Source organism: Grampus griseus (assembly GCF_964374135.1).
Source record: "Grampus griseus genome assembly, chromosome: 3".
Lineage (NCBI taxonomy): Eukaryota > Metazoa > Chordata > Mammalia > Artiodactyla > Delphinidae > Grampus > Grampus griseus.
This window is the reverse complement of record NC_139019.1, coordinates 148,568,499-148,586,488: the sequence shown is the minus strand read 5'-3', so window position 1 is coordinate 148,586,488 and position 17,990 is coordinate 148,568,499. Positions and strand designations below refer to the sequence as shown.

Below are 17,990 nucleotides of genomic sequence, written 5' to 3'. Positions count from 1 at the left end.
CTTCTAGAACCAATCTCCCACTCCTTGGATACTTGTGGGAGGAGTTAAGCATCCTCCTTTTTTCTGATGAGAAAATTCCAACTCCGCCAGGAATAGCACATGGTCCCAGGGTCGCTCCTAAAATCAGAAATCTCTGTCCCCGTCTCCTGTCCCTGACGTTCTCCCTTCCTTCCAGTCGTACTCCCAGAGCCTGTTCATTCCAGAGAAAAGATAGCTTTGGTTTATTTTTTGAGGCAATGGAGTGGCAAATCCATTTATGACAGAATGTTTGAACATGTGTTCACTAAGTCTTTAGCTGACTTTGCGTAATTGAGAAAAATAGTGGGTGTTTATGCCTTGGCCATAAGGATGAGGCTGCCTCTGAGAGTGGGAGGCCAGCCCACAGCCTGGCCCTGCCTGCCCAGCTCACCAGTCCCTGAACAGAGGCTGCAGTCTAAGGCCTTATGGGTGCAGGTGTGGTTGTCTAAGGCCCGTTGGTGCTCAGCCGCCTTTGTGCAGGAGCCGTGCTACCTCTCTCCTCCTTCCCTCCAGCAGTGCCTGCATGGCCACCCCCCCCCCCAGTGCAGCAATGAGGCTGGGGAATCAGCCTCCAGCTCTGCCCACAGTCAATCTTGACCTCTCCCCCAATGGTCTGCCATCTGAGGTTGAGAAGAGCTGTGAACACAAACTAGAAACTCCCAAGCAAAAGGCAGAGATAAGCGGTTACTGCTGGAATGGCACTGTGGTTGAGAAGCTGGTACCCAAATATGTGGGTTGGAATCACGCCTCAGCCGCTTCCTAACTTCAGGCCTCAGGTGGAGGTGCTGCGCTGCTCTTTCATCTCAAAATAGGTGTGATGATGACATGATGACAGTGATGTTGAGTATGGGGGTACCTACCTCACGGAGATGGCGGAAGGGTTACAGGAACCAGGATGCTCAAAACGCTTAGGGCTTGGAATGTAGAAAGGGACCTTTAAATGTTTGCTATCCTTAACACTCACTGCTGATACTGAATTCAGGCTGAGAATAAGCTAGTTCGCTTTTATAAGTGTGACGTGACTTTCTGAGGCATGAACCTTGACGGCATTGCTTTGGGGTCTTACAGAAGCAGTCGAGGGGGATACAGTAGTCACACACACCTGGGTTTGAATCCCAGCTCATCCGCTGTAGCCCCAGGGCATCTCTCCATCCCTCTGAGCCTCAGTCTCTTCATCTGTCAAATGGGGACCAATAATCTCTACCTGCCTAGGTAATAATAAGCCTTAAATGAGCTCATTATGAAAACGAACCACTCATCACCCACCAGCTTCCTCCTTAAGCTATTGGCCAAATGCATTCTGTCAATGGCACCCTCAGACTCTTCTTGTGCCAATGTCTGTTTCCACATCCGACCCTACCTCCAGACTTCAGAGAGTGAATATGTGTCATTCGTGGCTGAATGCCCCATGCCCGGCACAGCCTGGCCCTCTGCAGGTGCTCAGCAGATGCTCATAGGATGAAGGATGTTGGGCTGCAAGATAAGAGACAGGTGCACCTCTTGGTCCTTTGCTTTTGATCTCAGCATCATTTCAGACCCATTCGGCTGAGGGTGGAGTTCCCTCCACAGCCCAGATCCAGCCCCAGCCTAACAGGACACTCTGCCCCCAGAGCTCACCCATCCTCAGGGACCCCTGCCCCCAGCATCTTCCCCAGCAGGCTCACTGAGCAGAAGATAAAGAAAAATGCAAAGGAAGGTCAAGACCCAGACACATCTATCTTTATTTGTTTCCTGTCAGAAAAGTCCAAGGATTACACCAAAAAATACTTCAGCCTCTGCTACCTACCGACAAAAATACACCACAAAATTATAAAGCGCTCAGCAGTTTTGCTAGGGACAACTTGTTATTCCGCTTTAGGTGACCAATGAATTTACAAGTGACTCGAGGTGACTGAAGGGTGGGGAGGGAGGAAAGGTCAGATGATAGCTTTCAGCAGACTAGTTTGAGCTACGCTTGTCTTATTACCCAGCTATTATGTACGATGATTTCAGCATCATAGCAAAGCCACACACAACAAAATGCCCTTTAAACGGCCTGTTTGAGCTTCGAGGGGAGCCAGTACCACACCTCATACAGCCTCTCCCAGCCAGTGCTGGCTTTGCTGGACCTGGAGCCAACGCCACACAGAGGGGCTCTCCCCAAAACGTTTGCGGGAGCGCCTGAGGTGGGACCAGGGCCACGGGAGGCCTGGGCAATGTTGGATGCTGCCACCTGGCTAGGAGCTTCCAGAACCAGACTGCGGAGTTTGGACGGTGCCCCCTGTCAACACAAAGGAGTGGCCAAAAGACGGCCACAGGTCTTAGCTTCCTTTAGAAATGATTTGGCTTTGCTGCAGCTCCAGTGAAAAGTCTCCCTGGCTGTCACCTGAGGTTCCTGGTTAGGACCCTTCCTGTTCTTCCTCGTGTTATTAGCACTTTGGGAAACAGCAAACAGACACAGATTTTAAACTTGGTGCTGTGCTTATAGCTTGGCCAAATGTCACATGCCCACGCTGGGCTTTCTTCCCGCAGCCTCTCCTTTCTTCTCTTTCTACCCTTTCTGTCTCCTGGGCAGTACCCAGGTGTAGGGTTAGAAACACAAGAGAAAGACAAAGGAAGTCTGGCCGCTGCTCAGTGTTTCTTATGCCCTACACATCCCTAGGCCGTGCAGCCCGGCCCCAGCTCCGATGCCCATACAGACGAGTTTGTGCTAACTTTGCAAAACACACGACGTGGTGGAGGCTTTTCTCTCTGGGTTGCATGCATCCTGGGCTTATAAATGCCAAAATCAGTGCTTCTCTCCAACTCAGAAGTTCCTAACTTCTGGTATTCCTCCCCTGCAGACCGGAGGCCAAGGCAAGCAGCCCGCCTGCATCACTCACAAGTTCTGGACCTTCCGAAGCTCACACGGAAGCTACCCTCTCTCGTCTAAGAGGCCCAGAGCATCTGTGCTCTTTACTACCCTTCAGTGTCTTCCAGGTGCAGCCAGTCTCACCCTTTTTTGTTCATTTTCTTTGTTTCTTTCCTCTTCCGTTTTTAAATTTTCCTAACAAATAATAAGCAGTGGCTTTGAAAATATCTTACATGGGAACAGTCAACACGAAACATGCCTTTGTACATGAGCCTGACTCGGGGACGAATCAACCATACCAAAGGACGAAAAGAAATATTGATTCAGACAACTCCAGTGCAGGAGATTTTCGGTGAGATACCCCCACCCCCACCCCCGGCCCCACCCCCGCCCCCATATCCCGGGAGTACAGTGTTGTCTTGTAACTGGAGCTTGGCTTAGCCCGCGGGGGTCCCCCTCTCCGCCCCCGATTCTGGCTGGGGGTGGGCCTCTAATGGCCCTGGGTCTTGGGCGGCTTGGGCTCGTGGATGACGGCGGCTGCCGACAGCCACGGCCCGATGGCCCGGGCAGTGCTCTGCTTGGCCACGCTGTAGTGGCTGATGACCGTGTAGAAGCGGCTTCTGGAACTGGGGTCCTGGGATGAGTAGTAAGCATCCAGGGAGGCCGGGATACAGCGCTTGTGCTGGGGAAGAGAGAGACAGAGTCAGGGGTAGCTCGGTGGACTGCTTCCGACCCGCCCTGCAACACGGCCACCCCACCTGGGGCCCACAGGCACGCCAGGCTCTCAGCCAGAGGGCGGGGGATGGTACCTGGCCTGCGCCTGGCCCTCATCAGGCCTTCCCCAGCGTCATCACCATCATCAAAGCTGCCACCTACTTGAAGCCAGAAGAAACTAACCTGATGCTAGGTTGTAGGTTCCCAGAGGTGGAGAGGTGGTAGGAGAAATGGGTGAAGGTGGTCAAAAGGTACAAATTTCCAGTTATAAAATAAATAAGTCCTGGGGATGTAATGCATAGCGTGGTGACTGTAGCTAATAATACTGAAAGTTGCATTTTTGAAAGTTGCTAATAGAGTAGATCTTAAAAGTTTTCAACACAAGAAAAAAATTTGCAACTATTCAGGGTGATAGATGTTAACTAGATGTATAGTGGTGACTATTCTGCAATATATACAAATATTGAATCATTATGTTGTATACCTGAAACTAGTATAATGTTATATGCCAATTACACCTCAATAAAAAGTAAAGAAGAAAGAAAGAAAGGGAGAGAGAGAGAAGGAGGGAGGGATGGAGGGAGAGAGAGAGGAAGGAAGGAAGGAAGGAAGGAAAGGAGGGAGGAAGGAAGGAAAGGAGGGAGGAAGGGAGGAAGGAAGGGAGGAAAGAGGGAGGGAGGGAGAAGGAGAGATGGAGGGAGGGAGGGAGAGAGAGAGGGGAAGGAAGGAAGGAGGGAAGAAAGAGAGAAAGAAAAAGAAAGAAAGAGAAAGAAAAGAAAAGAAAGAAAGAGAGAGGGAGGGAGGGAGGGAGAGGAAGGAAGGAAGGGAGGAGGGAAAGAAAGAGAAAGAAGGAAGGAATGAAGGGAGAAAGAGAGAGAGAAAGAAAAGAAAGAAAAAGGGAGAGAGAGGGAGGGAGGAAGCTGCTGATGATACTAATTCAAGGTCAACATCCTCTGCTTACTGACTGTGGGATTACAGTAGACACTTGGTAGCTCTTTACCTGGCTGATTCACCCACCCCCAACTCCTCCTCTGGGCCATTGCCTGCAGCCAACTGCTGTCCATTTCATTCCCTTGATTGGATAGTTGTAACTCTTTTCTCTTACACCAAAAGCTTTGGTTCCTGACAACATTAATATAATTATATATTTGCATTATCCTACAATATATATCAAATGGTCACAAAATAACAGCAATATTATGAGTAATAGTTAGACTACTGAAGGAACTATAGGATTTCTCTGCAGCTCTCTGTGTCCTTAGAATATATGCCACTAAGGGTGTACAGTCAATATACTGCATTCTACAGTCATTTGGAATATTTATTTTCTTGGTAAGTTTATGTTCCCAACTTGATATACAGCTAGATTTTAGCTTGTTTTTAATTTCAGGAATTATTTTTTTTTATTTATTTTTACAAATACATCAAACACTGATACACACAAGGACGAATGTAGAGTAAGATACATCCAGAGCAGCCTTGCTCCCCAGCCCTATTCTTTCTGTCCCCTGCCTGCCCAGCTGAGTCACCATTTTTCTTAGTTTTTTTAAATTTATCCATCCAGAATTTCTTTCTGAAAATAGAAGTGAACATCCCTGACCTCCCCTTTTCTCACTCCAATATGGCACCTTTTTTTCTTCACTATTATCCTGGAGGGTATTCTGTGTCCACGTCTGGAGCCCCCCCTCACTCATTTTCACAGTTGTTTGAAATTCCATTGTGCGGATACATCATAGTTTATTCCACTGTCTCCTATTGACAGTTGTTGCCAATCTTTCCGAACCTCAGCTTCTAACAACTAAAAATGTCATCTTAGGAAGTCATGTAGCATAACCAAAGGACATGTGTTTTTTTGTTTTTTTGTTTTGTTTTTTTTGCAGTACACAGGCCTCTCCCTGTTGTGGACTCTCCCGTTGCGGAGCACAGGCTCCGGACGCGCAGGCTCAGCGGCCATGGCTCACGGGCCCAGCCGCTCCGCGGCATGTGGGATCTTCCCGGACCGGGACACGAACCCGTGTCTGCTGCATCCGCAGGCAGACTCTCAACTACTGCACCACAAGGGAAGCCCTCAAATTAGTGTTTTCATTTTCTCTGGACACATCTTACATTTTAAACAGCCATACCCAGAATTTAAATGCTGATGAAAAGAAGACATTGATAAACCCTTTAATTGAAGCTGACAGTCACCTGGGCCACTCCCCTGCCAGAAGTCCCTTACCTTATAGACAAATCCTTCTGGGCAGCTGTGGTCATAGGTGAAGGCTTTGTAAACCACCAGGAACACGATGCAGGCGAGGAAAGCTAGGGCCAGGCTGACGAGGATGGTGACCTGGAGAAAACAAAACAGAATCCTCCAGCCTCAGCTTGCCTGACTTCATTTCACGTGGTGCAGCCTTCGAAACCCAGAGCCGATAGGCAGCCTGGTATGTTAGAAAGAGTAGGGGGTGGCCAGGGGCCCAAAGAACCAGCTCTGTCTCAGCTCTGTCACCAACTTGGAGCGTGAGCCTGAGCAAACCATCTGCAGTCTTTGGGTCTCGGTGTCTCCTTCTTCCAGAAACTCTCGGAAGCTCCGTCTTGGCCCAATGTGTGATTTCCACCTCCTCCCCATTTACTTTTCCTGTTAACTCTGTGGGGGCAGGGGGATGACCATTAAGCCCTCACTTACGGTGTTCCTGCCTCCCATCACCTCCCTCCCTGCCACTGCTGAATTCCAGTCTCAGGTATCAATGCTCATTCCACCTCCACTTGGGTGTCCAGTACTCACCTGAAGTGCGTTCTCAAACAAAACTCCTGCCTCCCTCCCATCCCAAACCTGCTCCACGCCCTGCATTTTTACCCATCTCAGGAAAGGTCAACCTCACCTTTGCAGTCACTCAGGCCAAAAAGTTTGAAGTCATCTCTGACTCTCTCTTCTTCTCACATTCGACATCCTAGTTACCGGCAGAAGCTGTCATTTCTGCCTTCCAACACATCCATAATCCAATCACTTCTGACCCCCTAAATCATCTCTTTTGCAGCCAAAGCCATCATCACCTCTCACCTGCAGTACTGAAACTGCCTTCTAACTAGGGGCCTCCTCTACCCCTACATGTATTCACACACAGCAACCTGAGAAGTCCATTCAGACTTGAACTCAAGGCATGTCCCTTCTCTGCTCAGAAGCATCTAATGGTCTCCAAATTGCTCATAGTGAAAGCCCAGCTCCTAACCGTTATCAACAAGTAAGCTTTAAAAAAAATACAACACCAAACAAACTGAAGTCACCAACAGGATTTACCAGAAAGGACTAAGTAGCTAATTTCAGAGGCACCTCCAGGTTTGCACTGGCCCCATCCCACTGCCTGTGTACAAAGTGGTAGGGTAACCCCCATGATGCTGGGCATCTAGTCTTATAAGCAGACTTTTTTCATGTTATTTTTAAAGCTGCTGGGCTTTTGAGTCAGTTGGCCTAGAAATATGGTAGAATTCCTATCATGGAGAGAAGGTTTATTGTGATTCAGAAGAAAACTAAAATCAACTTTGGAGTGTGGGGGGGCGTCCCTATCCCATCTCCTTCCCACCTCAGGACATGGTTTATAAGGACAGGAGGAGATGGGATTCTACATTACTCCAAATGGAGTCATTGGTTAGCAGCTGTAAATACTGGATGGAAGGAATTTGAAAAGGAAAAGAGGAAGATGGGTGTGGGAGACATCCATCTGAATCCTATGGGCAGACATTGTCCGTGAGAAGTTCCTGTGCATGTGTGTGTATGAAGTTTTAGGACGATGTGCTATTGTGATATAAGAAATATATCTATTTGGTCTTGTTCCCAGTTCCTGGCACAGAGCTAAAACACTTGTAATTTCCTAAGTGATAAGAGCAGGGTAGCAGCATCTTTTGTTGTAATATTTGGTTTTTGTGCCCAGTTCCTGAAATAACTCTGATCCATAAAGGTGAAAGGAGCAGCTTCTATTATTCATAACAACCCCTTTTCAACTACACCTGAGTTAATGTTATGTTATATTATGTTATGAGGTGACTTTTGGAAAGTCCCTAAGGATGGGGGCTGGTTGCCAGAGGAACTAACCACTGATTGGAGGGTTGTAACTTAACTGCCTCCCCGACCTCCAGGGAGGGAAGAGGGGCTGGAGATGAAGTTAACCACCCATGGCCAACGTCTTAATGAATCATGAAGCTTCCAGAAAACCCTAATCGAAGGGACTAAGAAAGCTTCCAGGTTGGTGAACAAGAACACATCCATGCCCCTGAGGGTGGTGTACCCCAAACTCCACTGGTACAGAAACTCCTGTGCTTGGGACCCTTCCAGACCTCACCCCATGTATCTCCTCATCTGTCTTTATCATCCTTCATAATGAACCAGTAATACTAAGTAAAGTGCTCTCCTGAGTTCTGTGAGCCATTCCAGCAAATTACTGAACCTGTGGAGGAGGTTGCAGAAGCCCCCAGTTTATAGCCAGTCAGTCAGAAGTTCAGATGTCAGCCTGAGATTTGTGACTGGTATCTGAAGTGGAGGCAGTCTTGTGGGACTGAGCTCTCGACCTGTGGGGTCTGTACTGACTCAGGACAGTTAATGTCAGAGTTGAGTTAAGTTGTAGGAAATCCTCCACCAAAAATTGGAAAAGTGCATGGTATGGAAAAAAACCCCACACATTTGGTGTCAGAAGTGAGAGTATAGAGAAAAAATGTTTTTTCCTTTTACATGGTGACACATAAAATTCAGTTCTAAACTACTGTCCACACAATGTGCTGTCCACCCTCTCCATTCACATCCCAAACCCTCAGCTGCGGCCTGTTGCTCACTCATCAGCCTCCTCCCCAGGACTAGGGTGGTGACAACATGGGGTGAGATGGTACAGAGGTCAGACTGGAGTCACCCAGCAAGATGTGGAGAGAGATGGAGATGTCAGAGGCCAGAATTTGGAGCAAGAGGTACCCCCAAAGACGCATGCACCCCTTAGAACCTCCAAAGATAGTATTCGATTAGTACAGGGACAGGAGCCACCCAAGACCACCACTCATCGCTGAGGACCTAAGAACACCCAGTCAGCAGGTGTTTGGAGTATAGATGTAAAGAATTTTAAATGCCCAGTTTTCCCAATAGCCAAAAGGTAGAAATAGCCCAAACATAATCAGCTGATGAGTGGGTAAACGAATTATGGTCTATCTGTACAATAGAATATTATTCAGCAATAAAAAGGAATGACGTTCTCGTACAAATGTGGATGGGCCTCAAAAACATGCTGAATGCAAGGCCACCTATTGTATGATTCCATTTGTACAAAATATCAAGAATAGGTAAATCCATAGAGACAGAGTGCAGACTGGTGGTTGCCAGGGACTGGGATGCGGGGAACAGGGAATGACTGCTAATGGGGATAGAGTTTCCTTTGGGGGTAATGAAAACCTTTTGGAACTCGATCGAGGTGATAGCTGCACAACATCGTGAATGTACTCAATGCCACTGGACTTTTCACTCTACGTTCTCAACTTTATGGTATGTGAATTTTACCTCAACTTTCTAAAACATGCCCAGAGCTCCGGCTGACTTTGTCAAATGGACCTTAAACTCCTGCTAGCACCCCGTCATCAGAGCTGCCCCCATGACGGGGACAGACACGCTCACAGTCGCCTCCACGGTCACAGACCTTGAACATGCAAAGGAAAAGTCGAGAGCTGCAGCCCGCCCTGCCACCACCTGAGGCAGGATCTGGGGGAACCCTCAGAGAGCTCCCCCTCCAAATGACCCCATACAGCCCCAATCTCCGACTGAGCAGAGAGCCAGGTCTCTTCACTGACTCGGAAGCAGGACAAGACTCCAGTGTGGGCGTCCCCAGGCAGGGCTGGACGCTTCCCCTGGTTCCCAGCAGGCTGGTGGTGGAGCTGGGAGCTGAAGCAGGGCCCGGCAGGCTGGCTGTGAGACAGGTTCCCTTTATGGTGGGTTTTTTTTGGTGGGGGGGGGACCTCTTTCATTCCTAACAGCCCTGAGTTAACACCCTCCACCTAGGAGGGGCAAGATCTGATTCCCCATAGCACTCCTATGGCTTGACAGGGTGAGCATAGCAAATGTTTCTGAAAAAAGAAAAGAGAGGGAGGAGAGGAGAGAGAGAGAGAGGATCCTAAAGGATTCAGTGCTGATGCCTAGATGGCCACTACCCCAGTGGATTCTGATTTATCTGGTCAGGGATGGTGGGTCCAGGACACTCTCCAGGTAATTTTAATGTACAACCAGACATGAGACCCGCTACTCCAGTATGACTGTGTATGAGGGTCCTTGAGCTTAGAATCACCTGGGCAGCGTTTTAAGCGATCCTGATGCTCTGGCTCCGTCTCAGACCAATTACATCAGAATCCCAAGGCAGTTGCTGTGTGCAGGCAAGTATTGAGAAGAGTGCGGGACACAGACCCCAGGCAGGGTGGCCTATATGACCATCAGAGTCAAGGTCTGATGCTGACTGGGACGCCAGGGGTGCAGCTCACCTCAGGGCATTCTTCCGAGCAAGGCTAACTTCTGCCACGTGTTCCGTGGCCCCAGCACGAGGGTGATGGGAGGCCGTTTTAGGCGAAGATAAGTCTGCCTCCCCGCCCTGAATCTTGGTAACTTCTGCAACAACTAGAGGTCGGTCATTCCTTAAGAGCCTGTGGAGGTCAGAGAGTTCAGGGCTGTGAATCGGGCACAAGCCCTCCCTCAAGTCTTCACAGCCCACAGGGCGGGGGAGAGGTGGACAGGAGGACACAGGCACCTTGTAACACAAGGTTGGCACCATGAGTGAGGACATCAGCACAGAGGGCTGCTGGGCCTAACCAGCCTGCGGTTGGGGAGATCGGGGAAGGCCTCCTGTGGGAGGTGACTCCGGAAGTAACTTCAGGGAAGAATGCCAGGATAGGGGAGGAAGAAGGTTCTGAGCGGGGAAGTCACACCTGCCACAGTGCAGAAGCTGGGGCTGTTCTGGAAACATCATATGGTTTGTCATGGCTGGTCCGGAGGATGCAAGTGAGGGAGAGACAGGCCTCGGGCAATGGGTAGGTAGGAAGAGAATAGATAAGGAAGGACCAAGCTAAAACTTGGGCTTTATCTCCAGGGTGGCAGAGAGCCCCTGAAGATTTTAAGCAGGGGAATGACAGGATTAGAATTACGTTTTGGAAAGATGGTATGGTGGGGGAAGGGAGGAGTGAGGTGGACCTGGAAGCAGGTTTGCAGGGGCAACGCCGGAGGCAGGGAGGCTGATGCACCAGGACATATGCCCTAAATAGGCCAGACCTGGGGCTGTAAGGGTGGAAGGGGTCAATGGCTTGAGAAGGCCTGGGAGGTGAGCAGAGTGGTGTGAAAAGGAAGGAGGAAGGAGGATGTTGAGCTGGGTCTGGATTCCTATTCTTAATGACTGAGTCAGTGTTGGCTATTGGCTGGGGTGGGAGGGGGAGACCAAGGTTTCTGATTGGTTCCAGGGTGAGATTTTTCCTGAAGGTGGGGCATCCTGAAGCTGGCCTCTCCCTTTCCGACGGATTAGATTCTTGGAAGTCAGAGGTCCTAGTGCTTGGTCCCTGCAGCAAAGCTCCCGATGTGGCAGGGGAGCCTCAGAGGACCCGGGAGAGCGGTCCCCACTTCCCCCGTACAGCACCTCTGAATGTGAAAGCCAGCAGCACATCAGTATTGATTGACTCCGTTTATATAGCCTTGTTGCTTGGAAACATTCTAAAGCCCTTGGCTTTACCTCCTGAACGTAACAGCCTTGGATTAGAAATAAACAAGTTCTCAATGCTGATTTGAGTGTTTCCGTAGAGACTGGGTCCTCTCTGCTCCCCATCTCCCTGCTCATCCCTTCATGCACTCAGCACATGTTTATTAGAGGGTCCACTGTGAGCCAGATGCCGCCATACAGTGGGAGTGTACGGCAGGGAGAGGGTCAGACGCCGAACCAGCAAATCCCCAAATAAATAACTTCAAAGCAAGACCACAGCAGGATGTGGAACAGCGAATAGGAGGGGAGCCTCAGATATGGTGGGCAAGAGTGGGAGAAAGAGCCCCACACAAGAAGACCCTGGGCCAGAGCCACCTAGACCGAGGCGCAGCCCCAAACCCCTAAAAAGAAGAGGAGCTCAGGGTCTCAGTGGACCTGGAAGAAGCGGTCTGACTGAGATGGGAGGAGGGGCAAGGGGGAAAGAGTGCTGAGGTGAGACCCTATAGGCCTTTGGAGACCAAGATCACCCTTGTCCTGCCCAGGAGAGGAGCTTCCTCCAGCTTTCATCCAGTGTTTTCCAGGTAATGCCCTGCCCAGCCTTGCGTCCCTCTGCCACCCTCCAGCCTCTTAGGCCACCGGTCCCTGACTCACAGTTTCCCCTCCAGCCACCCCCCCACCCCCAGGCTGCTGAGGGCTCCTTCTTTCATGCTTATCCGTGCCTTGCCCAGCCCTGGAACACATCATCCCCACTACCGTGTCCTTCCTCATCAACCTCCTGGTTCAGCCCTGGGGCCCCTTCCCTGAACACCTGATCCTGCCCTGCTCTGTACCTGGGGCCTGCTTGGGCTGCCCTGATGGGATCCACCATGTCATCCTTACCTCCTCATACCTCTGAACCCTCCCTCTGCTGGGAGTGCCCTGGGCAGCCAGCAATCTCATCCTTTCCTCTGTACCCAGCACCATGGCTCCCACGGTGGGGGTCACCCGTAAACACTTCCTGAACTGAAATGCTGAATTGACTTAAGACCTGGAGGATGAACACACCCATATACACATGCACACACACACATGCACACCCTTACTCCCCACATACACACACGCAGACACTCAACCTGGTCCAAACCACATCACATGGGATGGGGTGGGGCACTGAAACATCTGTACTTCTCCAGCCCCTAGTCTCAACCCCTTCCACCACCCGCCCATACACATGCTCAAAATAAAATACCTTAACCTTGAAAAAACTCAGGGTTTGGGTTAGCATCAGCTAAGACCTGCCCAAGATCTCTCCTCCAGCTTTTGGGCATAGGTCAGGGAGAGAATAGAGGAAGAACTTAAAAGAGTGTGCAGCCAGGGCCTCTGGTGAAGGTGCACTGAAATGGCAGTCATCGTGACCACCCTGTGATCCACTCCTCCATATAGTGATAATAGCAGCAGCAGTGGTAGTCACAGTAACAAAAGATGCTAAGAGTTATTGGGAGTTTACTGTATACTAATATCACCACCATCACATGAAGAAAGTAGAATTCTTAACCCCATTTTGCTGATGGAGAAACTGAGGCTCTGAGAGGTTAGGTGACTTGCTTCAGGTCCCACATTTAGTAAAAGATAAGTCTGAACAATGCTTCGAGGTCCCTCAAGGGCACCATGCCAGAACCAGCCTGCTGTCTTCCTCTCAGCTGTGGTGGGAAGCAGCTCTGCCCACTAGCCTCTGGACCTTGCAGAGGTCCAGAGGCGAGTGGGTTGTCCTGCAGCCAACACTGCCAGACCTCCCGCTTCTGTCCCCAGCCCCACCCATCAGCCACCGGTTCCCGGAGCTTCTGCCTCTGGTGTGGTTTGTTCATTTCTCTCCACCATCTTCATCATAACTTCCCTGGGTAGGACCACCATCACCTCACCCCTGCATGCAGCGGCCTCCCTGCTGCTCTCCTGGCCTCCAGCCTCCCGGCTTCTAAGACCACCCTAGACTTTCTAACAAGCCAGCCTGAGCATTGCTGCTTCCCTGGTGAATGAGCCATCACACCGACAGGGTCAAGTCTGAACTCGTTACAGAGCAGACAAGGCCCTTCCTGACGGAAACTCGATGTGCCTCTTCGGCCCCAACCCCTCCCCCTGCTACCTGACTGCACCCTCATTTCCCCCACCTCGAAGCTCCGGCACTGCTGGGCCCTCTGCCCGGAACGCCAGCTTCCCCTCCCAAGTCCATGAAGCTCCTGCTCATCCTAGACTCAGGTCAAGTTTCTTCTCTTCCCCAGAGTCTTCAGGTGCTATTTAGCCACTGCCCTGTCTGCTCACCGCTCCTGACACACTTTTCCCAGAGCACTCTAATTAACCACGACCTGTATGCCTCCCCTCCTGAGAGGCAGTGTGGAATAACACAACACACTTCCGTTTACTAAGCACAGATTGTGTGCCAGGCACTTTTCTCAGCACTGGACGTGGATTTATTCTTTTTTTTTTTTTAAACATCTTTATTGGAGTGTAACTGCTTTACATTGGTGTGTTAGTTTCTGCTGTATAACAAAGTGAATCAGTTATACATATACATATGTCCCCATATCTCTTCCCTCTTGCATCTCCCTCCCTCCCACCCTCCCTATCCCACCCCTCTAGGTGGTCACAAAGCCCCGAGCTGATCTCCCTGTGCTATGCGGCTGCTTCCCACTAGCTATCTATTTTACGTTTGGTAGTGTATATATGTCCACGCCACTCTCTCACTTTGTCCCAGCTTACCCTTCCCCCTCTCCATATCCTCAAGTCCATTCTCTATGTCTGCGTCTTTATTCCTGTCCTGCCTCTAGGTTCTTCAGAACCAATTTTTTAGATTCCACATATATGTGTTAGTATAAAGTATTTGTTTTTCTCTTTCTGACTTACTTCACTCTGTATGACAGACTCTAGGTCCATCCACCTCACTACAAATAACTCAATTTCGTTTCTCTTTATGGCTGAGTAATATTCCATTGTATACATGTGCCACATCTTCTTTATCCATTCATGTGGATTTATTCTTACAACAGCCCTACAAGATAGTACATTTTCACTTTTTAGACTAAGGCACAGAGAGGTTACATAATTTTCTCAAGGTCACACAGCTAATTAAGTAATATAGTCAGGAGTCTAACTCTCTAGAGTATGGCCTGGGCTCGTAGCCTATGCTATACTTCTCGTAAAGCATTTATTCACTAAATATTAAGTGCTTACATGTGCCAGAGAGGATTCTACACACTGGGCGTACAGTGCTGAGGAGGACAGTGAGGCTCCTGCTCTCGTACAGTTTACCTTTAACTGTTTCAACAAGTGTCCACTTCTGCAAAGGGGAGTAATAGTAGTATCTGCCCCTCAGAATTCTGAGGATTAAATCAGATAATGGATGGGAAGCCCTATAGTGCGTTGAATGGTGGCCTCTCAAAAGATATGTCCATGTCTTAATCACCAGAACCTGTAAATATGATCTTATTTGGAAAAGAGGTCTGTGTAGATGTAAGTAAGCTAATGCTCTTGAGATGAAATCATCCCTGGATTGTGCAGGTGGGTCCTAAATCCAAGGACAAGTCCCGTTATGTGAGACACACAGAGGGAGACAAACACACAGAGAGAAGAGAAGGGCATGTGAATAGGGAGGCAGGGATTGGAGTGATGCAGCCACAAGCCAAGGGACACCTGGACCTACCAGAAGCTGGAAGAGGCAAAGATAGATCCTTCTCTAGCCTTCAGAGGGAGCATGGCCCTGCCAACACCTTGACGTTGAACTACTGATCTCCAGAACTGGGAAAGGATGAATTTCTGTTGCATTAATCCAGTGTGTGGTCATTGGCTGTGGCAGCCCCAGGGTGCTTTCCCACAGTGTCTGGCATATGTGCTATATAGATGTGCACTCCTCCGTCTCGCCATATCATCTGCCATGCTTCTCAGCAGGTACTTCAAAGGCTCCAACCACTCAGGAAGACTGCCATTTCTCAACATGTATTTCTCTTGTATACCTTTTCAGCTCTTTTTTCCTTGGAGAACTCCTAGTCATGCTTCAAAGCCCAACTTACAACATCTCACCTCCTCTGGGAAGCCTTCCCTTGCCAATTTGTGTTCTCACCACACTTTTTTTCCCTTCACCACTTAGCACTCAGCCCCCTGTATCACGACTATCCATTCTATTGTATGTTTGCCTCTGTGGTCCCAGCTCAAGACCTGGCACAGAGCAGAATGTACATCCCACATTCCCTACCCCCACACCTCTTTCTTCATTTTTGGCACAAAACACTACCAAGAGTGAATTTTAGGGCCCCTTTTAACTGTTCCACACCTGACAGGGTAACTGGATAAAATCATTGCATTGGGTCATCTGAAGTAGTCTGTATGATGCTGGGAAATGATTAGTTTTGCCCCTGAAACAATCTTCTTGTCTGCCTGCTATGCCCTAAAAGACGGGAAGCTTTTCTCTGATGGCTGGGTGAATTAGACCTTCATTCTAGTCAACGTCCGTGCAGTTCTCTGCAGTAGATATGGCCCCATCCCTACAAGGTTCCCATTCTGCTTCTGCCTCTGATGAGCTGTGTGACCTTCAGCAAGATGCTTCACCTCTCTGAGCTCCCGTCTCCTCTTCTGTTAAATGGAAACAAAAATCCCACCCCACAAGATTGGTGTGATGATTAAATGAGATGATGTCTATAAATTATCCAGTGTTGTCCTGACCCCTGGGCTTAACCAATAATAGCAATCACTTATTGACTGTAATAGTGCACTGGTATTGTGTCAAGAGCTTTTCATATAATATCTCCTTTAATCCTCATGATAGCCCTATAAGCCTAAGTATTACCCCCATTTTACAGTCCCCCCGTGCACACGAAGGCACAGAGCAACTTGTTTGAGCTCACGTGGTTATTGAAGTAGCAGAGCCTGACTGGAACTGTGGAATATCTGATTCTGTAGCCCTCAATCTTAAACACTACCTTAACAGACTTTCTGATAAATATTCCTCAGTCCTGCCGCTGCATTTGCTTGCAATAGTGCAATGAAGCAAGGCGATGTATACTGTAAACTTATTCTAGGAGGATGTGTCACCACAGACATGAAACCCCAGGAGTTAGGAAGAGAGAGGAGAAAAACAAAAACCCTCCCACTTCCGCCAAGCCAGGGTGCTGATCTAGGACCCTCATTATGCCAGCAAACATGAACTTCATTAACATTCATGTACTGCAGCATCTCGGCACCACGATACTGAATAAACCGTCCTTCTTTATGAAGAATGCAAACCCTGGAAATCTCAAAGCAATAGAACCACTCATAACAGGGAAATTAAACTTTGTGGGGAGATAAAAACAGAGCTTCCCAACAGACATTCATCTTTTGTATGTGACAGCTGGAACCTCCAGAGACAGAATTAGACCACCCGGCACCCTGCTCCTGGCTCTGCCCCAAAGATCCTGACAATAGGGCTTAAGAGGAAAGTGCAAGAGAATCACGGAATCCATAAATCCTGCCCAAATGACACCCTGGTTTCCCTGGCCCTCTCCCTAGCACCCAGTAATGAATAGAGTCGAGTCTTTGGAGCTGGATCGTCAGTCTGAAAGCCCAGCTGTGTCACTTATTACTGTGTTCCTGGGCAAGCTGATTGTCCTTTGGAATCCTCTGCCTACTTCTCTCCACCGGCTGTTGTGAGGCAGAATGTGCTAGCGTCTGAAGCCCTCCAGCATAGGCCTGGCCCAAAGTAATGACCTTCGTTAGCATCCAGGGGGAGCACACACACGTTACATCATTTTGTGTCCTCACAATTCTATGGGGAAGGCACTATCGATGTGCTCATTTTACAGATGGTCTATCAGAGGCAAATGGAAAGACTTTCCCTATATGAGGTGAGAACTGAGTATTTGAACTCAGGTCTGTCTAACTCAGAAGTCCAGCTGCCTAACCATATGCTATATTGCCAGTAAATCTATAACTATGTTAGAGTTCATTTTTATTAAAAATGTATTGTACCATTATATGAACAATATTGGAAATCCAAGAGGAGAAACGCCCATTACAATTCTGCCACCATCTCCAGTCCGTTTTTACACGCTTGTTATTTGTTCCTGTCCACGTGCCTCCCTGCATAAATCTTGATTCCTTCTGCTTCTTCCCATTTCACCCATTTGTGGCCCATCCAACTTTCTCTGATCACGTAGAATATCGTCCCAAGCCTAGTCCGAGCCACCCCAGAAGAAGAGAGGCCTCAACTTCACCATCTGCAAAGTGGCCCCAAATCATTACACTGATCTACACAAAACTGTCATGAGGTACAACCGAGATGAATAACGCAAACAGCAAATTGCCACGTAAAGGCAAAAATGATAAGCTAATGCTTCTTGTTGCCACCACTGTTATCCTAACAATTGTACAACATCAGAGCTGAGTGTGGTTCAGTTATTTCCTCAGCACGAGGACCTTCAGCTGTTACACTGTGTTACCATCACCTGTGACCTGTCCTCCCAGACCAACTAACAGCCGCCCCTCAAGGGCAGGGCAGTGTCCTCTGTCTTTGGGCTTCTGAGGGCCTGAGGGTCCTACTATTTAAAGGATTTGCTGGTGATTCATGTTGATGGGGGAGAAAAGCATCTCTGCCATGGGCCATCTCCTCCCTAGTCTCTGCTGCTTCTCACTCCCAGTCCACCGTCCCTGCTGGCCACCGATGGGATCTTCCTATATTAAATTACCCCTCTGAACCTTTCATGGTAGGGCTGAAGGTCCCACGTGAGCCTGCTTTGGGGCAGAGT

At 49.0% G+C, this 17,990-nt stretch overlaps 1 protein-coding gene across 1 annotated transcript in view; it reads right to left on the bottom strand.

Annotated features, from left to right (window-relative positions):
- Positions 1–3,338: 3,338 nt before the first annotated feature.
- Positions 3,339–17,990, bottom strand: part of NSG2 (neuronal vesicle trafficking associated 2) — a gene marked incomplete at both ends in the record, with an annotated part of 56,140 nt that continues 41,488 nt past the window's right edge. The window contains 2 exons of the mRNA XM_082650970.1: positions 3,339–3,530; positions 5,781–5,891. Of these exons, the coding sequence (XP_082507096.1) occupies positions 3,339–3,530; positions 5,781–5,891 (303 nt within the window). The remainder of the gene's footprint in view (positions 3,531–5,780; positions 5,892–17,990) is intronic.